The sequence below is a fragment of the Hyperoodon ampullatus genome, assembly GCF_949752795.1.
Source record: "Hyperoodon ampullatus genome assembly, chromosome: 14".
Lineage (NCBI taxonomy): Eukaryota > Metazoa > Chordata > Mammalia > Artiodactyla > Ziphiidae > Hyperoodon > Hyperoodon ampullatus.
The window spans coordinates 27,980,852-28,006,788 of NC_136927.1; the positions used below are offsets into that span (position 1 = coordinate 27,980,852).

Genomic DNA, 25,937 nt, shown 5'->3' on the forward strand with positions numbered 1-25,937 from the left:
GGGGTGGCTGATCACTGCCCCAAGTAACCCAAGCATACTGACACCTCGGGCTCTGCCACATGCAACAGAGCCACCAGGGGCACATGAGCTCCAGCAGAACGAGAGAGAGAGCAGAGTGGGGCACTTGCGTCTCACCACCAGGAAGCATCTTATTTCAATGAATGTCCTCTACCTCCTCCATCCTTTCTCCCAACCCCCTGCCCGAAAGGACAAGACCGAATAGGGGAAGAAGAGGGTCCCAGAGGTGGACCTCCTCACACGGCCTGCCAAGTACTGGAATGGAAGGGCTGGAAAGGCAGGAAACACCCCCTGCTACTGCAGGTCCATCAAGACAAGTCTGCAGTAGTAGGAAGAGAGTTTGAATCTCATGAACCTTCGAACCTTGAAAAGAGACTGGGCTGAGTTTTTAATCACCAGGTGGCCAGAAAGCTGTCATGTGGTCTTCAGATGTCATTAAGGGATTTGACTCAGGAAATTCTCCCAACTATCCTGCCACTCTGCCTGCCGTGTACTGACTGAGCATCCCGAAGAAGCCCTTAGCTCTCTGAACCTTAGTTCCTTGATCGTAAAATGGGGACAAATAGTAGAATCTTCCTCTCTGAGTCATCAGGCAATGCAGTGAGCTTAACAGAGTGCTAATCGTTAAACCAACCTTTATTAAATGCTACCAGGTGTCAGGCAGTGTTCTAGGCGTTGACCACCATAATAATTGCAGGCCTGGAAAAGCACTTCTAGGTATTGACTCATTTGGGCTTAGGTGCTAATAATATTCCTATTTTCTAGATGAAGGAAATGAGGCCCAGGGAGGTTAAGTAACTTGCTCAAGGACACACAGCTAGGATGTGGGAGAGATGGAATTCCAACCCAGATAGTTTGGTTTCAGAGCCTATAACTGTTGATTGCTAGTAGTAGTAGTAGTTATTTTCAACTCCTTATTCCTGGAACTAAAATCCAAAAGTTTGATCATGGAGAAATAGAGAAAAAGCACTTTTCATAGTCGTATTGTTCTGCTCTCTGAGAGGCAACACCAATCCCCAGTGCTACCTGCTGTATCCCCAGGGACTTAAATAGAATAGATGCTCAATAAATACATTTTGAGTGATTGGATAAGAGAACATCTAGTTTCAAGCCCCACGAAACCCCTGTCCCTCTTTAGGACAAAACACCTTTCCTTATTCCTAGATGTTTGCAGGCTCTGCAAACACTGCTGTGAACTGAATTGGGTCTCCCCCCACCCCCCAAATTCGTATGTTCACACCCTAACCCCCAGTGTGATGGTATTTGGACACAGGGGCTTTGGGAAGTAATTAGGGTTAGATGAGATCATGAGGGTGGGATCCTCATGATCAGACAAGTATCCTTAGAAGAGGAATTGAGAGGTCATTCCCCACCCCGCCAACCATGTGGGGACACAGCCAGAAGGTGAGAACCCAGAAAGAGAGCTCTCACTAGAAACCGAACACGCTGGCACCTTGATCATGGACTTCCTAGCCTTCAGAAGCATGAGCAGTAAATGTCTGTGGGTTCAGCAACCCAGTCTGTGATATTTTGTTACAGCAGCTGGTGCTGACTAATACAGACACCTTGGCAGGTCATCTCCTTTACAGATGTGTTCAGTGCTTGGCCCTTGCATGCTCATCCTATTCTTTCAAAGACTAAAAAAGTAGCCAAAGCATTTGGAGTCATCCCGTCTCTGTCCTCCAGCCCTTCTCCTGTCCGAGGAATTTTATCATTCCGGCAGAGCATTGAATTTATTTGCATTGAGAGAAATTCAATGTATTTCTTAAATCTATGTCACCTAGCTGTGGAATCAGCCCAGCTGCGTTAAGAAGGAGGCATTAACTCCATCCAAAGCTGTGTGATTAACTTGTTTGCCTACGGACCTAAAATGAAAAAGCAGGAAGCTGAGTGAATCTGCACAAGCCCCGTTTTGAAGTGGGATTGCGAGAGAACCCAAGATGTGGGTTTTAATTCACATTCCCCGAGCTTACCATGATTATTATTTTTAATGGAAAATCACTTTGCACCATCTTGCTTCGTTTTAAATGGAGAATGTGCAATATTGTCTAATGCAAGGGTAGGAAGTTGATTTAGTATGCATGATGTTCTCCCCTCCCCACTCCTTTCTTTGGTCCTTTGTACACATTCAATATAGTTACATTTTTGCTTAGAACATATATATTTTCCCCCTGAACTTTTCTCAATTGCTTTTTTATCAAGTTTACAAATCAAATCAAATAGGTATATTGCAGAGCTCCGTGATATTATTTTCGGAGCTTATAGTACAATGTATTGAATTATGCCAGTCCATGCTTTGCCCCTGCTCTTCTCTGCAGACTGAGAGAGAGGGACTGTGGATCCTGTAAATTCACTTGGCGCCCGACAGTGCTGGCTAAATCAAGACTGCTATTCAGGCTGCAAGAAGAGACAGGGCAAGTGTTCGTTACACAAATCAACTCGGTCCCAAGTACATCGCAGTGGGTACTCAACCATCGCTCACATAATATTGTCAACTTAAATAATGCCTTGAAGACACTCAGAAGCTTTTCTCTCTGAGAAATAACTTGACTGGTGGAGGAGGGGGAAGCATCTGGCTATTCAAAAGTACATTTTTTATTTATCACTGTTAAGAGCTTTGTGCGTGGAGGAGAGCAGGCCTGTGCAGAGGGAAGATGCTGAATATTCAGTAGGCTGACTGGGCAGTGGGGCAGGGTTGGGGAGGGGATCGTACTGCCTTAGTGTTGAGTCTCGGGTGTTGGATTTTGATACCTTCCTGGCAGAGTGGGAGATGCTCATGGAGAAAGAAGCTGGACCCAGAGAGGTTTCCTGGAATGAGGCAATAAAGATTTGCTAAGTACCTGCTATGTGATATGGTAAAGGGCTTCAAAAATGCATTTGATATAGTGTGTGTCTTTGGGATGTTAATATTCTATTAAGACAGAGAGGTAAGTGAACTGATTTTTGTTTGTTTGTTTGTTTGTTTTGGGGTTTTTTTTGTGGTACATGGGCCTCTCACTGTTGTGGCCTCTCCCGTTGCGGAACACAGGCTCCGGACACACAGGTTCAGCGACCATGGTTCACGGACCCAGCCGCTCCACGGCATGTGGGATCTTCCCAGACTGGGGCATGAACCCGTGTCCCCTGCATCGGCAGGCGGACCCTCAACCACTGCGTCACCAGGGAAGCCCTGATTTTTTTTAAAAAAGCTATGGTTAATAAAGGCTGAACAGAGAGGAACACAAGATGTCTAGGAGCTCAGAGGAGGCATCTGAAGCAGACTGGTCTTGTTTGCTTTTGGGTTGGTTGGTTGTGATAAGGCTCTATTCACAGAGCTTATCACTCGGGTTCCAGCCCAGACCTAAAGGCCAAGCAGTTAGAACTTCATTGAATCTTTATTCCTCTGTACGAGTGCCTTGCAGTTGCTTTCTAGGAATTGGCTGTCTTTGGACTTTCCAAAGCATCTTCACCTTGACCTTGAGAGGCCGTGCTGGGGAGGGGGCAAAAGAGTCCAGGATATGAAATTAGATATCCTAGGTTTAATTCTGGCTCTGCCATCTCTTAGCTGTGCAACTTTGGACAGGTCACTTATCCTCTCTGAGCCTCGTGGCCTTATGATGATTCAGTGGGATAAGGTATGAAAAACATCTAGAAGAAAACCCAACTCACAGTAGGATCTCAGCACAGTTCTATTTTCAATGCTCCATCTCAGACCCTTTAGCCAGGTCCACACTTAGCTTATAAGTGACCCGTGGGTGGTGGTCTCAGCATCCAATGTCTCAACTCAGGATAGAGGGGAGGTGAATGCCCTTACACAGTAGTGGTCCTTACCTAGGGTCCGTGGATGTCAACTGTATCCTTCGGGGTGTTTGTGAACTTCTGAAATTGTATGCAAAGTTCAGGTGTATGTGCATTTTCCCCCCAGGCAGTAGGTCCATAGCTTTCATAAAACCCTTAGTGTGTCTGGTAGGTCCATAGCTTTCCTAAAACCCTTAGTGTGTCTAAGAACACAGAAATAAGTTAAGAAACATTTATCTACAGAGTGAAGAGATATAGCCCCAGTAACAATAATAATAATGATAATGATAGCAACAAACGTTACAGCTGCCATTGGTAGGACCAACTGCATGGGGAAGCTACTATTACCCCAAATTTATTTCATGTTTTAAAAATATTTTTATTTAAAACACAGCCATGGAGAGTTGACTCTCAAATGATCACATTCCTCCTTTTGAAGCATCCCATCCCCAGTGCCCTAAGAAGACATTTTCTTTCTCTTTCTTTTCCTACTTTCTTCCCTTTTAAATCCATTTCCACTCCCATCCCCCCAAGACACCATTGCTCTAAAGCAGTGTTGTCCAGTAGAACTTCTGGCAATGGTGGAAGTGTTCTGTAGCTATGCTTTTTAAGTAGGGGATGCATTATATTTCTGTTGCTGCCCTAACAAAGTACCACAAACTCAGTGATTTAAACAACAAAACTGTATTTATCTTACAGTTTGGGGTCAGAAGCCTGGCATGGGTCTCACCAGGCTAAAAGCAAGGTGTCTTCGGGATTACATTTTTTTCTGTAGGCTCTGGATAGGGTCCCTTTCCTTTCCTTTTCTGACTCCTGGAGGTCACCCTCATTCTTTGCCTCATGACCTGCTTCCTCCAACTTCAAAGCCAGCGATGGTGGGTGGAGCCTTGTCACTGGCTGTTCTGCTTCCTGCTTCCACTTTTAAGACCCTTGTAGGTACCCTGGGCCCACTAGGTAATCCAGCATCATTTCCCTGTTTTAAGGTCAGCTGATTAGCAACGTTAAATCCATCTGTAGCCTTCATTACCCTTTGTCATATAAAGTAACATAGTCACAGGTTCTAGGGATTAGGATATTAATGCTTCTAAGGGGCCCTTACTCTGACAGCCGTGGGTATCCCTTGAGCCCTTGAAATGTGGATGGTATGACCATGGAACTGAATCTTTATTTTGATTCAACTGTAATTTAATGCAAACACTGATACTTGATTCAGTGATTTGAATCCATTTAGGTATGTTTTGAGAGTCTTGAATAGTCAACCATCAATCTTTCAAAGCCTAAATACAGCTCAGGCATTTCCAGTGAAAAGTTAGTGTCCATATTGAGATGATGAGCTTAAGTACAAATTATACACAAGATTTAGAAGATTGAGTTTAAAAAATGTAAAATATCACTTACATTGTTTATGTAATGAAGTAATATTTGTATTCATGGGGTTAAACAAATATGTTCTTAAAATTAACGTCACGTGTTTCTTTTTACTTTTTTGACAAATGGCTTCTGGAAGTTTTTAAATTACATATGTGGCTCCTGTTTTATTTGGTTGGACAGGGCTGCCCTAAAGTGCTCGATCACCGTCCTTGAATTAGTGCTGTGTTGTGAGCATATGCGTTTTAATTTTTGTCACGTAGGGCAGGAAAAATAATTTTACTTTTACCCTTCTAGGTTCTTGGCTGAGACCCCCCTACAATGAAAGATTCACAGGAGAAAAACAAACAGAAGTTTAATAATAATAATGACATGTACACCTCCTGTGCACATAGGAGAGACCCAGGGAACCTGAGCAACGCCCCCAAATGATCCAAGCCACCACCTTAAATACTATCTCCAGCTCAAGACAAAAGGAGATGTTGGGAATGGGAGCCAGTCTTGGGGATTATGAGGAAAAACTCAGTGAACAAGGGTGTGGTTGTGATGCAGATTTAAGTTGTCACCTTCCCATTGCTAAGAGTTTCTAGAGATTTAGTTATCCTTCTCTTCCCTGTACCTAGAGGGAGACACCCTTACAAATGGAGAGTTCCTTTATAAATGTAAACGTCTCTTACAGAAAGGGTAACTTCTACTCTATATTCATAGCTTCTCCTATGCCTGCTGTTTCTCAGAAATAATCATTCCCCAATAATCCTTGTGCCAAAAAGACATGTTTGGGAGTGGCATCCCCTGTTTCCCTTCATCAAGTATACTTTGGTACAGTTCCTGTTTATTTATCATCATTGTCCCCCCTCCCCATACACACACTCCATGCTCTGCTTCCAAATCTCTCCTTTCTCTCTGAATTCAAATTTCTGCTGACAGCTTTGCCACATTTTACTTATGCATCCTTGTGTTGGTCACCTACGTTACTTCCAATGACCTGGGACTCCAGGCAACTCTTTTATCCCTACTTGCAGCCGAGGAAACTGAGTCTCAGAAGAATTTAAGGAGCTGGACTAGTAAATGATGGAACAGAGTTTGAACTCAGAGATATCCAGCTGCAAAAGCCCTTGGCTTGTGATTCTGCAACCTGGTCATCCCCGAAATATGGTACACAGGTGAACTCAGCAGAGCGTGTGTGGGCTTAGAGAGAGGAGACCGTGGGGCGGGGCCAGGATCTGAAAGGCGCAAACTTCTGCACAACCACGCGTATTCTCTTCAGCAGTCATCCCTGGATCGGTCGATATCAAAATCCAATTTCACCAGGATTAGCCTTAGGTTGCTCAGAGCTATTCATTGAATTAGGAAAGATTAGAGCAGAGGGAGCCCCACGGTTCTTTATTAAGGTTTTTGCGGAAGCACTAAGTGATCTTCAGGAGATTAAAGTGCTGGTGGTGTTTTCTTAACATTTATAACCTGCGCCAATATCTGGGGAGTTTGTTTATTAGGGAAAGTTCTGTGACACTCGCCTCCTAACAGGGCCTTCGAACTGGGCCAGAGCAGAAGCTGGCTTTGCTGTTCTAATGAGCTTATTTGGGAACCTCTTGCCAAGAGCTACCTGGACATCCACCTCTTGAGGTTAATGGATGGTGCATCCACATAGGGTCCTGCACCTTTTCCTGCGTGATGAGGAGGACTCTGCATCGCAGAGTCATCAGCAACTGTGGGCTTGAGAAATAAAGAACAAAAGCTGATGGTTATTAATCCTCTTCATAATAAGGATGGTAATGATCCCCTGTTTATTCATGAGACTTTGAATTCATGACCTCACTCTAAAGGATCCAGGACAGATATACATTTATTTCTTTATGCACATGCAAACTAAGACCCAGAGACATGAAGTTAGCATTCATGCAGCTCCCTCATGGCAAAACCAGGCCTATTCATTTATGTTACAGATATTTACTGAGCATTTACCACCTGTGCTAGGTCAACGGTTTCAATTCATGCAATTTTGCTCCCCCTGGGACATTTGAACCCAAGAAGATATTTTTCAGCTGTCTCAACTCAAGCGGGTGGAGGCCTGGGATGCTACTGACCCTCTTATGGTGCACGGGGTGACCACCACATCAAAGGATTATACAGCCCCAAGTGTCAACATTTCTGTTATTGAGAAACTCTATTCTAGGAGGTTAGGGATAAAAAGTGAATAGAAGCTCTACGGTCTCTACTCTCATGGACTGTGCATTCTGGTGGAGAAGACAGACTATAGAAATGAACAGAAACATATAAAGGTAAGAAGTGAGGTGTGCTGTGAAAAAACAAATCTATAGGCATGAACGGAGGAGATGCTGATGCAGCTGTTTTATTTATTTATTTATTTATTTATAAATGTTTTATTGTAGTTGATCCACAATGTTGTGTTAATTTCTGCTATACAGTAAAGTGACTCAGTTATACATATATATACATTATTTTTCATATTCTTTTCCATTATGGTTTATCACAGGATATTGAATATAGTTCCCTGTGCTATACAGTGGGACCTTGTTGTTTATCCATTCTATATATAATAGTTTGCATCTGCTAATCCCAAACTCACACTTCATCCCTCCCCCAACCCCCTTCCCCTTGGCAACCACAAGTCTGTTCTCTATGTCCGTGAGTCTGTTTCTGTTTCACAGATAAGTTCCTTTGGGTCAGATTTTATAGTCCATATATAAGTGATATCATATGGTATTTGTCTTTCTCTTTCCGACTAACTTCACTTAGCATGATAATCTCTATTTCCATCCATGTTGCTGCAAATAGTATTATTTCATTCTTTTTTATGGCTGAGTAGTATTCCATTGTGTGTGTATATATATATATATACCACATCTTCTTTATCTGTTCATCTATTGATGTACATTTAGGTTGTTTCCATGTCTTGGCTATGGTGAATAGTGCTGCTATGAACATAGACATGCATGTATCTTTTTGAATTAGAGTTTTGTCTGGGTATATGCCCAGGAGTGGAACTGTTGGATCATATGGTAATTCTATTTTTAGTTTTCTGTGTTGTGGCTGTTTTAGATGATGGGGCCAGGAAAGACTTCTCCAATCGGTGATATCTGGGCAGAGACCTGACTGGCAAGAGGGATCAAGCTACACAGGCGACTGGGGAGAGAAATACCCAGGCAAAGGGACTAACAAACAGGTGCAAAGACTAAGGAGGCGTGTGTTGAGTATGTTGAAGGGAGAGCAAAGAGGCCCGTGAACAAGACAGGGGAGCGGTAGGAAGCAAGGGGGTTAGGGCTGTATCTCCTAGACCATGGTAAGCGTCTGGATGGGAGGGTTCTGAGATGGATGGTGCCCTGGCCATTCTGCTCACAGCTCTCACATCCTTACTTGTCTCAATTTCCTTCAATCTCTGAGCGAGTGGACCAGTATGAATTTGCTTCGTTTTTATGTTCCACCTTCTGATCTTCCAAATGCGGCTTACAAGGTACATTTCTAATTCAGTTGCTTCCACTTTAGAGCCAAAATGACTTTCAAAAGAAAAACATCAGACGTGGATAAATCAAGAGTTCTTTCAACGATTAATTCCCACTAAGCCTTGACATGCACAAGCCTTGGGGAATGTAACTGCAAACCAGGTAGACACTGCCTTTCAGAAAGACACATTCTAGGTGTTTCTTTCTTTTAGTAAGTTGTGTAGCTTTTTCACATTATTTTTGTCTTTAGACATTGTGCCCTGTGCTTTTGCCATAAGCTTCAGTGGAGCTCTCAGGGATGCTTATCCATCTGTGCAGGGAACCTGCAGGCAGGTCTTCATCTTGCAAGGGCTGGTGGCCTTTCTGGAGGCTGAAGGAATGCTTCTCAGCCCGGCTGAAGCATGTCAGTGCATCCAGAAGCAGGTGCAGAAAGGGGGTCTTGGAGCCCTGCGTTTGAAGGGAAGACTCAAGTCTCTTCTCATTTTAGGGAACTCATCAGAGTGACCAGTGTGATAGATGAGAGCCTGGGGGCACCTCTAGTGGGGACATTCTCCCTTCTTCTGAACCTGGGTTGAGGCCAACCCTTTTGAGAGCCCCATGCCTCCAGAACTGGTAAAAAGTACAACCACACCTTGATAACCCTTGATAACAATTACTCATTCTCCAGGGATTTCTGGTATGTTTGCTTAGCAGGGGTCTTGGTGAGTTGAATGATGGCCTTCAAAAAATATGTCTATGTTCTGATCTTCGTAAACCTGGGAATGTGACCTTATTTGGAAAAAAAAAACAAAACAGGTCTTTGCAGATGTAATTAAGTTAAGGATTCCAAGACCAGATCATACACAATTTAGGGTGAGCTCTAAATCCAATGACTAATGTCCTTGTAAGAAGAAAAAGGCAGAGGGAGATGAGTCTCAGACATGCAGAGGGAAGAAGGCCAAACGAAGACGAGAGATGGGAGCAATGCAGCTCCGCTGAGCCAAGAGGCACCAGCAGCTGGAAGAACAAGGAAGGATTTCCCCTGGAAGCCTCCAGCTGGAGCGTGATCCCAATGGCACCTTTATTGTACATTTCTGGCCCTTACAACTGGGAGAGAATCAATTTCTGTTGCTTTAAGTCACCAGGGTTTTGGTAATTCCTTAGGAAACTAATAGAGGAGTATAAAACACTGAATATGTTCTGAATATGTTTTTTTCTGAAAGTTCCCAACAAAAAGGAAATCTCACAGCCTGAAATACTCAAGATGTGGGTCAGTAAGGGTCATTCCTGTAGCTCTGACTCCTAGCGTGATTGAGGCTCTGTCGTAGCTTTTTTGGTTCAACTCCTACTGCACTGGGTCCTCATCAAAGCCCCATCTTGGGTTACATCACACCACAGAAGCAGGCATGCTCAATCTAAAAGGTTTTTTTTTTTCTATTTTTCTTTTTCAACCTCTGAATCCTGATATTCCTCCTCTTCCCTTCCCTTTCCATTCCCCTATGATGTCTGAAGTATTTTTGGTTGAGTTTTTCTTTTTCCGTGTTATCTTTGAAATTACTTTTAACACACAGGTATTCCGACACAACCATTTATGAGCATTTGTATATTTGCACATGCTACACAATGATTAATTGAGCAGTGTATGTTTTTATCAAAGGAGACAATGCAAAGATTTCTCCAAAGTCCTGTTGGACTAAAGATGATTAATTTTCATTTTCACATGAGCAGCATAATGCTATTAATCATTTAATATGTTTAATCATAATCTCTGTAATTCCTAATTAGGTTTATTAAGCTGAAATATCCAGCAGATATACAGAAATCCAAATCTAAGTTTCCTTCTTGGGAGGAGAAGGAGCTGGTTTTAATTTGCATTTGAACAGCAACTTCTAACAGGAGGGAAAAAGTGGGCTTGAAAGCATGGGGGCTGAGCTGCTGCTTCTGCAAACTTAGAGAAGTCTTTTGTTGGCGTAGTTAAGACCCCTGACCCCTCTGAAAGTGACAATCTCATGATGCAAAGTCGTTTCCATCTATCTCCTGGGTATGTCGCCAGACTTCATATTACCAGCAGAGAAAATACAGTCCCTGCTCTGGGTCTCAGTGTTATAATATTGTTCTTCGACTATCACTTGAAGGTGGCAAAGCTGATGGTTCACTCCTTCATTCATTCATTTCTTCATATACTCGTAATGCATTCACCCATTCAGTTGGGGAGTCAACCAGCCAGGAAAGAGACATTTATCATTCATCTCCCATGACTCAGCTTGTGTCTCATGCTGCCCATGTCACACCCCTGCTATGACCCTTAAGTGTCTCCTCCTAGTTTTTAGGATGAAATGTATCCACTTGGTCTGCACCCAGGATTCTTCATGGTCCAACCCCTGCCTCCCTCTACAGTGTATTCTCCCGCCCTTCCTTCATACACACACCCTCCAACTAGTGACACGAATGTCCACATGTAGTCCCCCGAATCCAGAACACGATTCACCTCTCTGCATCCTGCCACATGCTTTGTCCTCTGCTGGTGCAGCGTTAGTCTCCTTTACCTTTTCTCTTAAACATCTCCCATTGAAAATGTAACCTCCAGAATTGGCAAGCCTGTGGTGTGTCCCTGATTTAAGTTTACTCAGCCCCCTGTGATTCATTCTGACCCCTGCTCTCAATAGTCTGTATTACAATTGTCTTTTTCTACCTCTTTCTCTTCCACTAAACTGGGGACTGCATATGCTTTGGAGGACGAACTTAAGTGTCCAGGGGATAGTACTTGCTCAGGAAAGATGTGTTTAATAAGCATATGAGAACCTTTCCTTCATGTTTCCTGAGAGGCTTTTTGCACGTGTCCTTTGACATTTTTGTAAAAATCACCGCCAGTCTAAAAATTGCCTTACTTCCCATTTATTGACCGTATTGTGTGCCGAGAACTCTGCCAAGTCGGCATCATGTGTTACCGTGTTCAGTCGTCACAGAATCTTATAAGGTGTGCACCATTGTTATTGCTCATTTTCCAGATTAGAAAACGATCACAATCCTCTTTATTCAATCCAACAGCATTGGCAAAATGACCAGGTACTTCATCTTCATGACGGGGCCCTTGAAAGTTGAAGAAAGTTAGCTAGTAGGTCTTTGAATACCAAAGGAGCTTGGAAGAGTAGTATGGCAACCACCGGAAGGTCTTGACTTCCAGATACAATTTAGGGTGTGTTAGGAAGGAGTTGCCAGTGAAATCTGTCAGTAAATACAAGGGTTGACGAGAAAGTCACTAATTATGCCCATGTTATTTTGGCTTTATATATACATATGTCAGTTGGTAAGACTGTCTTTATTATTTTACACCTAGCTGCCTGCATTGATAGTTTTGTCCCAGGTAAATGCTTCTAAATTGCTTATAAGTAGGTGGGGACAATCCCTTGCTGGTAAATTTGATGGGCTTCTTGCATGGGTTTTCCATCATTGTTTTAGGGAAGCCGGTTATCTGATGTAGCTGGCATCTACTGCCACCTAGAGGCAGTACCTGCTAATTGCAGAGAAAGTATCTAGAAATGAAGCATCTCTGAAATGTTAAAACTCTAGAACTGAGAGTATGGGAATGGCCTATATGATTAACTCAAATGTTAAAGTGGCTTTTCTCCTGGTTCCTGCCTGTATAGGAGTGTCAATGTAATATCATACTGTCCAGGCTTTTACTTGGGGGTTGGGGTAGAGTGGGAGGCAGAGTAATGAGTTATGCTAATAATGTAACATTGTCTACACCAACTTAGGCCAACAGAACCTGCTAGATATAGATGTTCTATATCTTCATTGTCCGACATGGAAGCCACCAGCCACATGTGGCTACTGAGCATGCTAAATGTGGCTAGCATTTCCCATTTTACTTAATCTTAGTCCATTTCACTTTAAAGAGCCACATGGGGTCAACCATAATGAACATCACAGGTCTGCACAATCAAGAAATGGAAACTGAAAACTGTAAAAAATAAAATTTAAGTCTGGCAGATGGTTACTTGGACTTCAGAACACCAAACAGCCTCTTCAAATGTTTTAGGAGATTTACTAATATTTTTATCTGTATGGACTCAACAATTATGCAGGCGTATTTTCAGATTTTTGAACAGCCTCGATGAAGGGATACCTTTAATGAGTATTCTCCTTTTCTAGATGAGGTTTTCTCTAATTATCTATTAGAATTTGCTGCACCCCAGTACCAGCGAGCCCCTCCGCTTGCTTTATCCCCATAGTACTTATCTCCTTCTGCCAGCTCTGTATTTCCTTAATGAGTTTATTGTCTGTCTTCCCCTGTGTGAATTAGGATCCATGACAGTAACGATCTTTGTTGTTTTGCTCGCTGCTGAATCCTGGATCCGTGATGGGCGCTCAGTGGATGTTCAATAAATATTTGTTGTATGCATGAATGAATGACTCAGCAGTTTCTTCCTGTCCTTATTCCTTTGTTCTGGCATTTTCCTACCATTTAGGGGAAGCAAAAGCACACTGGAAAGAACATTCGGGTCCACTCAGAGCCTCTTTGCTTTCCTCTTGTTCTTTTAGCAGACAGATGATGCGGCGCCCACGGATGGTCAGCCCCAGACACAACCTTCCGAAAATACGGAAAACAAGTCCCAGCCCAAGAGGCTGCATGTCTCCAACATCCCCTTCAGGTTCCGGGATCCCGACCTCCGACAAATGTTTGGCGTAAGTACTGCCTTTCTCCTCTGCAGTGCCCGCTCTGGGATCCCCAGAGCCCTTCCCTCCTCATGTAAGTTCTTGGTATTCATAATACGAAGGTGAGGTGTTTACATGGCTGGGGAAAAAAAGGCATTTTAGATCCTAGTCTGTGGGTATCTTGGGGCCAGGATATCTATGATTTTAGCATAAATTTCTTTGCATATATTCACCAGGTTTCCACTTGGACCAATGGTACTTCTTCTAATTAGCAATTTGAATGTCAAATGGAAAATGGGCTCCCAGATAACACATGGTTGCAACAAGCGCATTGATGATCCCCCATCAAGTGGCCTGGGACCTCATGTCATGATTAAAATAACCATGATAATCCACCTTGGTTTTTCTTGCTATTGCAATTGCCAAATTTTTGGGAAGAGTGACTCATGACATATTTCTGCAGACCTTACTCTTTCCCAGGCACTGAGCATCTAGATTTCAGAGGAAGTTGAGAATAATTAGTTCTGCATAAAGCTTCACTAAAACAAAACAAAACAAAACAAAACCACTACAGATTTCTGAGTCTGACATGCATCCTGCAATGTACGTTCTCCCAGAATCCGTGGTGAGGATTCAGAGATTTTGATTGTGATGTCATATGCCACAAATGACAGCCTTGCCCAGGCACCACGGTGGAACACAGAGCAGGGCAGAAGCTACCACCAACCCAGAGAAAAGAAATGATAGGGTTGCTTGCTCATGGGACATTGTGACCCTGATTCTTTTCCTGGATGATATTTGCACCATCCTTCTTGGGAAGGGATGAGTTTGCCATTCCTTTGGACTCAGTGTTCCATCAAAGGACAAAGCTATGACAGGACTTGGATAGTATTCATTTTTGCAAATGCAGTCAGTCTATTTGTCTATGACAGCCCAGCATTGGTGGGAAATGTCTGTGGATTCAATGAACAAAACTACGTCTTTAACATATGACTTAGAGTAGAGGTTGGCGGCCTAGAGATTCCCCTTCTAAAAACTTTTTGGATGGATGCAGATATTACAAAAGGAATAAGAAGAGGCTCAACTTTAATGCCTAGCTCTGAGCCAACTAGATCTCCTTCCCCAGGTGAAAAGGCGAGCTTTGTGTCATCACTCCACAGTGGTGGGGTTAGCATGAACATTTTCTTTAACATGCATGATGTTTATCAAGTATGCATCTGACACAAAAGCAAAAGAAGCGTCCTCATATTTAAGATACCCAGGCTTGAATCCTGACATTTCAGTGGAAAAGGTCAACTTCTGCTCTTTTATCTCTCTCATTTGGTAATAACCTTGAGTTGAGCCCTCTAACTCTTGCAGAGCAGAGATACCCTCGGGCACTTTCAGGTCAAAGATGACTTTGAAAAGTGCAGAACATTCAAAGTTAAAGCCAAGGTTAAGTGTGTGTAAAGCAGTGAGACCAGGTTTGAATGATCCACAGCCAGAAGAATTAGATCCCTTTTGCCACGTCAGGTTCAGAAGTTGTCTTGCTCTTCAATGTGTCTTAATTCATCAAGTGCCACTGGGATGCTGGCTTTGAATTTGGTCCTCTTAATGACCATCCTGTGCTCTTTTCTGGAGTCACTCATGGCAACACACCCTAACTCCCACCCCTGAGGATGCTCTGTCCTCGCTGGTCTTCTTTGTTATCTTGAAAGTTACCAGAGGGCTACACTGCTAAGCTATTCAAAATATTCACAGCTAGACTCCGAAGAAGAGATTCTGCTTGTGTGAATATCTGAGCCTCTCTATTCTTATCGGGGTAGAACAGGTGGCATAGAGCGAAGTCTTGCCAAAAGATGGATCGTGCTACCAGTTGTCAAACCTTGATCAAAATCTACTAGTTTCAGAGCTACGTTTTGTAAGTCAAAATTTTCAAGCAACTGACAAGATGTCGATTTGACAAAATGATAGCTACACTTAGGATCTATCTATCTATTCAGAAAATGCAGCATTCAGTAATTCTGAAATTAATTCAGTTCATCACAAACTGCCTCTCTGTCCAATTTTTAAAGTATGCAAGATTTTTTCGTGGGTTTTGTCCATAAAAATCATCAGGGACCTACGGATTCCTGGACTCTGCAATAACTCTGAGACCTCCTTGGTTTACAACCACCATTCTGAAGCTATGGAATTTTAATACTGCAAAAATCTATCCTTCCTGGCCAAACCTGGGTGGCGGCAAACCCATGTGGTTATGTGATACATTTAGTGGCATGAATCACATGAAAAGGCATCTGTAAACATTCTGATTGGTTCCTCCACTCCAGTTGAGAGAATTAAACATGATTTCCTCTTTCAGTTCATAGTCACTCTAAGAAATCACATTTTAATCCCAATCAGGTGTTTTCCAAGTCATTGAGACATGAGATGTCATCTCTCCTTTTGTTGCTATGTTCTGCCCTGGTCCCTTCACTGTGGCAGGGGCTACAAGGAGTGAGATGGCAGAGAAAAACCTTCACAAAGATTTTTGCATTTTTCTTCTTGGTTTCTTTTGTTCAGTATGGCCATGGGGATTTCAAAACAAAACCAAAACCAAAACCCAATGGCAAAACAGCCTCCTTTTTCAAACTGCCTAAAATCTGGCAGTGTTCAGAACAACTTCTGTAACCATGAATAATTCAGCCGTGAAGCTTGCAACCCCTGCAGGCCTAATGGTTACCGCAGGTGCCTCAACATTTTATTTTATTTTATTTTATTTTATTTTTTTTTGGCGGTATGCGGGCCTCTCACTGTTGTGGCCTCTCCCGTTGCGGAGCACAGGCTCCGGATGCGCAGGCTCAGCGGGCATGGCTCACGGGCCCAGCCACTCCACGGCATGTGGGATCTTCCCGGACCGGGGCACGAACCTGTGTCCCCTGCATCAGCAGGCAGACTCTCAACCACTGCGCCACCAGGGAAGCCCCTCGCTTTATATTCTTTACTTCCTTCTCTTTCGGATAAATTTGTTCCAGTGTTTGGCATTAAATCATCCAGGTCATCTTAGATTTCCTGGGTTTTTTTTTTTTCTTTTTTAGATGGAACTTTCCTTGGTCAAAAAATGATGTGGCCACAACATCCATAGCAGAAGCCAGAGTCTTTTTAAAACACCAGTTGACGTGTGAGTGAATGGGATCTCTTATATTATCAGGGGCCTTGGTTCTGGATGTTTCACTGGAAGGGATGTTGGTTCTGGCCCCAGCTACCTACTTCTTGATCATGTCAGAGCATGCGTTTCCTTTCCATTTGAATTTTCAATGAACCCATGAAAGCAATGTATGGATTTCTACCAAATTAATCACAATGCCTCGCTCTTGAATAAAAGCTCAATTTAACCTAATATTTAATAGTAAGCATTTGCGGTGTGAGAGAGGTGGTTATTATAGATCCAGACCTCTGATACAAGGCATTTCAATCTAGAATTGCCTTCATAAACAGCTATTCAGTGAGTACTGGCTTCAGATTTTACCACTCCCTTGTCAAGGTCACAGCCTTGCTTTCGTTATCAAAATACAGGCCTTTGGGGCATGAATATGATCCACTGAATTCTCTATTGTCACCAGACACAGATTACATGACTTTCAGAACATGCAAAAGAAGCTTTCATTAGAAAAGAAAAGAAGCTTTCACGATCACCATTGATGTATAACAAAATAGAGATGCTTTCAGACATGGCATGTTGCCTTCTATTCTGCATCCAAAACATGAAGCCGACCCTAAGAAAACTGGGATGATGCCTTTTCTTAGCCTCCATGCACACTCTTTGAACTAAGCTTTACTTTCATGTTTTATACTGTATCCATTGAACACTTTTCAGAGGTTTTCAGAGAAATATTATTTGATCTGAGAATATCTAAAAATGGGTGGTACCTATTTGCCCAGGTGTGTGCCTATAAGCTCCTGGATTTTATCCTTGACACAGCTATTGAAACACCTCGCCTGGATTCTGAGATGTTGTTGAACACGGCTGAATGTCGGTGTTGAGCAAACAAATCCTAGTTATGTCTGCGAATGAGTTGTGTCTATTTAAATTGAAAATGTGCCAGCTGTGTTTACATCATTAGTACCAAACTTCCCAATTAAACTGTTGATACTATAAATATAGTACACAACTGCCTTAGGAACGGGGCTTACATCAGCAGCATTCTTCTTCTGGCTTGTTTCACTGGCTTTGAGGATCTTCCACCCAGTGGCAACTGCCAAAGAGGCAAACATTGGGGACCATTTCAGGGCATATGGGGCCATTGTTCCATTTAGGGAATGATACATGTGAAGATTACTTTTTGATTGGTTCTGTCTCAACCAGATCTTATTTTAAAGGAAGTGTTTTTGTGTTGACTGCTTAGAGAATGTTCCATGGATGACATTTGCTTCGTGGTTTTAGAGGAAGTCCTTTTCAAGCTTCTCTATCCATAAATATGTGTGCTTCCAGCCTCTTAGGCCTGAAATAAACATGATAGCATCTGTCTAGACTGAATATTCTAAGGAGGTTATATCAGAATTATGGCTTCTGAGGAGTTCACAAAGCTGGAGGACTTTTTAACTATGAAATTGACTCCACCTTTCAATGGCAAATCCTGCATTTCCCAAATCTGAAAATTATCTTCTATTTTCAACGATTTTCTCTGCCCAAATCTAGGGCATGGAAAATGCAGTAGAAGAATCTTCTCTTGACCAAAAGAAGAGTTTAGTGTCCACAAATTACAGGGTGAGTTAGCTGCGTGTTTCTTGGTATTTCCATACGGCATGCTAGTGATGTAGACCTTCCATCTTCTCTCCTCGTTGAGGCTTCTCTTCTTGATTTCTTCCTATCCTTCTACTTCTCTCTGAAGTAGAGAAGCACTTCTGCTCCACAAGAAGAATTCAAGTCTGTAATCCCCTGGACGAGTACATATCCTGAGGGATGGGCACATTTCTGTGGCCCAAGATGACATAGCTTTGGGTTTTTTTTTCTCATAGTCAAAACTACTTTCATTTCAAGATTTTGAGCTATTTATATTTGACTGGAGCATACATATGTTTTTCTGTCTTTCTGAGTAATGTAGATTTATTTGTACATTCCAGAGGATAGCCTCTGTATATTCCAAATTTTTTTGTTTCTTTTTTTTGAATCTCAGTAAGACCTTCTTGACACTTACTCTCCGGGCCTCCCAGTATTCTGTGAGTGGTGCACATGGGTCAGTCAAGCTGCCCCTAACTCTCTGTATCTAATTGTTCCCTTTCTCTCCTGCCCCTCCCTCCCCATGGCTCCATCCTCTGCTACACAGAGGCTGCTTAAGGCTTTCCACCCAGTGGAGAGAGACAGAATACAGAATCTCCTAGGGTTATAAAAGATGCAATAAAAATTCAGGGTGCAAAAGCAAATGGAGCAATAGGAAAGCTCAAAATCAGGGAAAAAGAGGATGGAAATTTTACTTTTTGTTGTTCTGTTTGTTTTTTAATCACTGAAACAGGCATTTGCTCTCATTCTGTGTCAGGGTAAAATTTCTATCTGATTTTCCCCTGGGCCTTGTCACACACATTTGCACTACTGTCTCCCACATGTACTCATGTAGAACAGACCACACTCAAAAAATGCCCATTCGACTTCATGCGATGTAAGAAACAGAAAGGATTCCAGCATCAGGGAAAATGATTTTGAATTATCAAATGCTTTTGGAGCGGGGTCCATGTTCCCATTTTTTAAGTGTGAATTACAGACTGATGTGCGTTTGTCACTAGGACTACTAGGGTAGTCTGTTACTAGTCATAGTAAGTTACAAAATACAAAACACAATATCAGAAATTTGAATTTCAGATAACAAATATTTTATTAAGTATAAGTATGTCCCAAATATTGTGTGGGGTACACTTATCCTGAAAAATCTGACATTTAAATTTAACTAAGCATCTGTATTTTATCAGGCTACCTAATGTATTTGTCATCTGAAAATTTGTTTCTAGATTCGAATATGTTGAGTTTCTTCCACTTTTTATAAAGCCTATTCATGCTAATTGTATAAAATCTGTTTGTTTAACAACATGGAGAATCATCTTGAAAGAAGTACATTTCAGCCTGAGGATAGACCACAACCATGCTGGTTTCTTGCTTGTGATGGGTGTCTGTGTAGTGGATCTTCCTTTTATCTTTACTTCTCTTTTATAGCCTGGCTGCTCCTGGCTTTTGCAGAACCAAGGTCCAAAATCCTCAACATCCCATTCTAGTCGGATATTTTACTATCAAAATCCCACTTCCCCAAGTGTGCTTTGCCCAGTGGCTAGTGACGTAGCCTAGAAGAGCCCTTGTATATACTAGCTGTTTTTAATCTTTGCTGCTCAGTGCCTGGGAAGGCAATCACTCACATATCAAGAAAGAAAAGTAGAATTAACCTCTTGGTTACATACTTGGTACTGGGCCCCTATTCTGATAGCTTATATGATGGCATATGCCATAATTTGGAAATAATACATGCGGTTGTATTTTCTCTTGGTTCAAGTGCATCGTTTAATCAAAGAACAACATAAAATGTATATCCTTGATATTAAAAGAGAAAACAAATTCTGACTTGGGGCACAATTACCCATGTGCATAATATGATTCAGTGTGCTTCTCTTCTTGCTTATAAAATATTTCTATTTCTTTGCAGCAATTTGGTAAAATCTTAGATGTTGAAATTATTTTTAATGAGCGAGGCTCAAAGGTAAGCAACTTCATTCACTTTAGAATTGTTTAGCTTATGTTGAAACGCTTGTTATAAATACGGGGAAACAACTGCACTGTTTTAATCAGTACGTCGTGAAAATACACTTCCGTGGGAATTCCTTTAGGGACCACCTCCCGTTTCCAAAATGGTGGGGACTACATTGGATTCAGTTTAAAATGTATGAGGGGGTTATTTTAAATTGCTGTTTTATATATATCTGTAGATGTCTATATATCAATTTTCCAGAGGAAAACTACCCATGCTTAAAAAAATAATATTGTTGCTACATTTTTGTTTTTCAGTGATAATTATGTTCTTTATATTAAAAAGTGAGTTGATAGTCTCATGAGCAGGTAAATATGTGATTATTCTGTATTAATAAAGTGCAGTTCTTTTCCTGGGTTGTAGGGGAGAAAATCTCATATACACCAACCTTTTGAATAAAACTTGATCCATTAGTCTGTGTACCCACCCACATTTTGCAATTTGCCGTTGCTTTTAGTTAGCTTTTTTTTTTTTTTTTCTGGGAAAGCAATTTTTAAGTAGATTTTCTTAGAGCTAACAGTGTTAGTAAAAATCAGAGGTTATATGGTCAAACTCCAGCAGCTTCAAAATGGAAATAGGTTAGTAGGAAAAAAAAAAAGCCCAACTCTTCCAAAACATTTTCTGTATCAGTGGTCATCTAAGAGCAGTATCCAGACGGGCAGCATCAGCACGACCTGGGAATTTAGAAATGCAGATTCTCAGGGTCCAACCCAGACCTTATTGAATCAGATCCTCAGAAACTGGGGCCCAGCAATCTCTGTTTTAACAAACCTACCAGGGCTGTGGTTAAACTGATAAACCCTGTGTCTTTCTGTTTTTGACACACGCCCACGCTTCGTTTGAATGCAAACTAGCCCTTTGCCCCCTGGGGCTTCGAGGTTGCTAAAGCATCCTCCTTCTACCTGCATTGACGGAAAATGCAAGAGAGCCATCAGAATCTCCCTGGAGGAAAGCAGTGCATTTGGCAGAGCAGCAGCAGATACTGTGGTAACAGGGAAGGATGCTGCAAAAGACTTGGATATTGACATCAGGAACTAGAAAGTGAAACACGTTCAATAACTCTGCCGGGTTTCCGGTCCGCCAGGAATGTTCAGCTGCCTTCACATCCCCAGACTGTGAAAGTGGGGATGGAGAGAAGTTGATTACCAAGCACAGAGAGATCCCGGGTTCAGCCCCAGAGCTTTTCGTACACAGGCAATTTGGGACAAGCCAACATCCAGGAGGGTTACTAAGAAGAACAGGTTTTACCTAAGGGAGCAAGAGCCAGTCTCCTGGGTATAGTAACCATTTCCTCCCCACAAAGCAATCCTTTATTATTCCTTGGACAGTCTGTACCCTCTCCGTCCTAAATAGGTTTAGTATTAACCTAATAGGATAATGCTGATTGAATTGAAGAAAGAAAATGCCAGTATTCTCTTTTCCACAGTCAAAATGGTGTTGTGATATGCCAGATGAGTGTAAAAAAAAAAAAAAAAAAAGAAAGAAAAATCAATTCATTATACTCTCTGGTTTTGCTACTTTAGGGAGCTCATCATTCTGTAATTTCAGATGTTTTACAGTCATCCTTGTAATATGTCAGTAGTTTGACCTCCAGGCTGGGGGAAAAATAAGCTAACTCTCTGCTCTGGTATGAAAAGCATTACAGGTACTATTTCTATGTGTGCAAAGTCAAGTGCATTAAGAGAAAAATGTGCCTGATCCCTTTCACTCAGGACTGATGTATTCTGGGCAAAGTTATAGAAGATGTTGGCCAACTTTCTTCTAATCCTGAGTCCTAGCACTGCTGCCTTTAAAGGTTTTTTTTTTTTTTTTTTAATTTATATTCCATGTGTACTTTGTTTTGTAACTTTTGAAAGTTGGAGGAAACTATTTAATTTTTTTCGAGAGCTGTTTAAGGACATTAGAAGAATATCATTTGCTATTTTGAAAGGACAATGGTGGTGCTATTTTTAAGACTTCTTCCCTCATTCTCGTGATTAGCCTGTCTCTAGGGCTTTAGGAATAAGACCATTTAAATTTGCTGCATCGAGAGATTGATTTTGTGAAGCTGTGAAGCCTTTTTTTTTTTTTTTTTTTTATTAAGAACCATCAAAAATAGCCTCTCTCAGTGGGTTTGCTCCCTCTGAAAGAACTGGTCTCGCAGGTGTGGGAGCTGACTGGTACCACTGGAATGTCATGGAGACAGTCCAGTTGGGAACTGCTGAATGAAGGAAACAGCTCACACAGGGGTATCTTTCTTTCGTACTTGACGTTATCCTTTACGGGAAAAGGTCTTATTTAAGGGAACATTTCCACTTTAATGGTCGAGAAACCTGAACTGTTGGTATGACCTGATTTTCATCCTTTGGTACTGGAGAAGCAGCCAGGAAATGGGGGAGAGCTTACAAGCTAGGAGCTGACCTTCTGGCCATCCTCTTTGGGGACCATCCCAAGACAGCCACTCAATGAGGGTGGCTCAATGTGGGTGTTTGGTGTGTGTGTGTGTGTGCGTGCGCCTGTGCATATACACCTATATACACACAAGCAGTATCTATATCATCCTGGGGATGTATAATGTACAAGTTCATGTATACAAGGATAGCAAGTAAACAAGGAAATCACTTTCAGAAAAGATCTGCCAGACTTGGAAAATGGAATGAGATAGCATTTCAGGGTGAGAGATACTATCATTCATTTTTCCTTTTAAGAGATTTAAAAATGTTGTGTTTACCTCTGAAACATTTTATTTGGGGGGTGCAGCCAGAGACAGCTACTTTTTCATAGACCTAGGAAATGCAGTCTGCTCTTTGATTCAGTGATGTCTATAGTATTGGTTGCATTCCAGTACAACATTGGTGAATCGGACGTGAGTGAGAGAGAAGTGCTTCCTGGTCTCACAGACTTTCCAGAGTAGCCTGAGAGACGGATCCTTAAGACAAACAAATGCGGTAGAGTTTGCTGGGTTCTCTAGAGAAGAAGAGGCTGCTGAGATTCCAAGCAGGCAGACCAATCTCATTGGAAGCTGGGAGGCCTTCTGGGAGAAGTGGCATTTAAGCTGCGAGAAAAAGATGAGTCAGGGTTTCACAGGGAAAGGAAGGAGGGAAGATGGTCTTCCAGGGAGAAGGGTCTGCGTGTGAAAAGGCGATTGGGAACAAGTGGGTCGTAAAGCCCTTAGTCTCACAGGAAAATGAGCCTTCAGACCCTTATCAACCTCCTCTTCTAGGTGTTAGGAGTTCTCTGCACCAGAAACTAGTAGAATCAGATTTTCATGTAAGATGAAAAGTCAGTATCCATCCTGGATACTTCAGAGCCTTTATTTCAGCTATAAAATATTGTATTTGTATTACTACAAAAAGGGAATATATCGCCTAAATATATCCCACAAGATTAAAGTAGAAAAATAACTGGGATATGGGAAGATCAGAATTTATGTTTCACAAAACGATTTAAAAATAAGCAAGTCACGGCTGGTCCACGTTAGGGTCGCCATTATCTGCCTAGGGGTCATGCCTTCCCATCAGAGGGCACAAATATCCCAGATTCTCTTCTCCTGAAGGATTGCACCTTCTCTTAGCTCCCCCTCCTCTGTTAAGGTAAACCCTGGGAAGCAGTGTCTCTCCTCCAGCACTTAGGGAGCATCTGACTCCCCCCATGCAGCCCCTCCTGCGCACTTGATCTTTACAGGGTTATTGCATTGCACTCGGTTCCTTCCTGTGCTCACCAGGCCAAGTCCAGAAGGTGCTTCTTTTGATCCCCTTTTTAAGACTGAGATTAAAATATTCAAAATATTTTAAGAATATTCTGCAAGTTACATTTTGCTTAACATAGAATTCTGACCACGAGGCAGGTCAAAAGAAACAGCACCTGTGCTTGATGGAGAGGGTGCCTAAAAATGGCCAGCTCGTGGTCTCTAGTTATGGTGTAGCTCCCCAGATGAGAATCTGGCCATCTTCTGACCCAGGGACATCATAGCACTTCTTACCTGGGTGGGAGGTAGGATTGTCCAATGGAACATGTAGGAGAATCCCTTTAATATTTGGGAGACTGAGTCTGGAGCAAGGTCTTCATGAACCCAGCTTTGCCAGATCTCAACTAGGCATCTCAGCAGGTTGAAATGAGCCACTCAAAAAAAAAAAAAAAAAAGTGTAGCAGAAAATAATGAGAGTAAAAATAATAATAAAGAGAATCAACATAATTTTTTACTTCAAAAGAAAGTGAAAATAGAGTAGAATTCCTTTTTAGTTTATGAACTTGGGGTTCAGAATAAATTTTTATCTTCACTTTCACCTCTCCCTGACGAACATGATGCAGATTTTAGGCCAGTATGGTTTGCTCTGGGTTCAGACCAGAATCACAATAACTCGATTCACTGGGATCACGTTAGGCAGGTGGGGGGCATGTTCGAGTTTCTCCTGCCTCTGTTCCTTCCAGCACTGTGGTGACACCGACTGTTAGTGCCTGTCGACAACAATGATGCCACCAAGCCCTCCATCGATAAATCACATCAGACTGTGGATTTCCTTTCCTTGCCAAGTGAAAGAATTGCCCCAGATAGAGCCGGAGTCCTAGTTTCCCTAATTACTTATTAAATGTATGGCATGGCTGTGGATGCTAGAGCACTGGGCTTAGAGGTCAGGAAGAAAACATTCCTATGTGATTTTGGCTGACCCCTAGGTTTAAGATACGAATCACCAAGTCAGATAGATATTCATCTCAAAAACTCACTCCACTCCCTAACTTGCTCTATAGAAACTGGCAATGTAATATTCTACTTCATTCAAGGAACTGAATCCTTTAGATGGTGCTTAGTGGTATGAGAGGCCATGGAAACCCAATTGCTGGGCCACATTGGTAACTTTTTCGGCAGATTTCTGGGCTCCACTCTGGGATTCTGATGTGATAGATATGGGCCAGGGCTCAGGAATCTGAATGTTTAATATGCTCTCCAGTTCCTTCTGATGTACAACTAAGTGTGGGACCCACTGACTAAGAGTCAGAGCCATCAAACAGAGCAAGCCCCTCTCCCAAATTCTGTCTTTTGCCTGTTGAAGAGCTATTATTTCAAAACTAATCGGCACGTATGTGTGAGTACCAAATGTGGGCATCCTACCAGTGATGAACAGAACTAAGTAGCGTCCTTCTGAGCATGTAACTTTATTAGGTTAATCAAACAGTTCAGACCTACCCTAATCATGGACCCTCACTGTGGGAAATATGAAGGGTAATTCAGCCTAATCCCCCAAGTGAATAATTAAATTTTTCTCTATCAGATAATTATCTAATCTAACTTGAAGACAGCCACAGCTAGTTTCCTCTATGCATGAGCCCATCTTAATATTGGAAAGTTCTCTCTTAGTTAAAGCACTGGGTAACAGCTCTCTAAATACCCTGAGTTTCGGACATCCCTTTAGCAATCTAATGAGGACCTGAGAGTTAACAGCTAATGACTAGCTGTGATTTGTAATGACGGTCTATTTTATTAGTAGGACAGACTGTCCTACTGCCCCAGCTAAGCTTAAAGCTAGCATTTTTCCTTTATGTAAAGATTACCGAACACAAAGAGGAGTCCTGGCACATTGCGTTATTTCACCCAGTTTACACTGTGAAGACCAGAACGAGCTAGGCATATTTGCACTGGAATTGTTTCAAACGGTTGGTGTATATTTCTGAACGAGATGTACAAATATTTTTAGGGGTTTTAAAAATAATGTGTCATATTTTCTGTACTCTTCTTAGGAACAGTTTCAGTGAAGAAAAAGGATGGATTTTTGACAATGCGATGTTTGGGGGGTTGTTTTTTGAGGCTGAAATATTAAACAAAATATGCCAATGGTGCAGAAAAGGGTATATTTGTTATTGATCAATAAAAATTCCCAGAGTGTTATTATAAATAACATTCTATTAAAGGAGCTTCTTTATTTTCTACCAGTTGATTTGATAAATGAATACC

General features: G+C 41.9%; 1 protein-coding gene across 20 annotated transcripts in view; it reads left to right on the forward strand.

Moving 5' to 3' along the window:
* The window catches only part of RBFOX1 (RNA binding fox-1 homolog 1), a gene marked incomplete at both ends in the record, with an annotated part of 621,309 nt that overhangs the window by 479,554 nt on the left and 115,818 nt on the right, over positions 1 to 25,937 (forward strand). For 19 of the 20 annotated variants that reach the window (XM_079718519.1, XM_079718522.1, XM_079718524.1 and 16 more), the window contains 2 exons: positions 13,149 to 13,292; positions 19,907 to 19,960. In XM_079718519.1, the coding sequence (XP_079574645.1) occupies positions 13,149 to 13,292; positions 19,907 to 19,960 (198 nt within the window). The remainder of the gene's footprint in view (positions 1 to 13,148; positions 13,293 to 19,906; positions 19,961 to 25,937) is intronic. The other variant, XM_079718521.1, reaches the window with a different exon arrangement.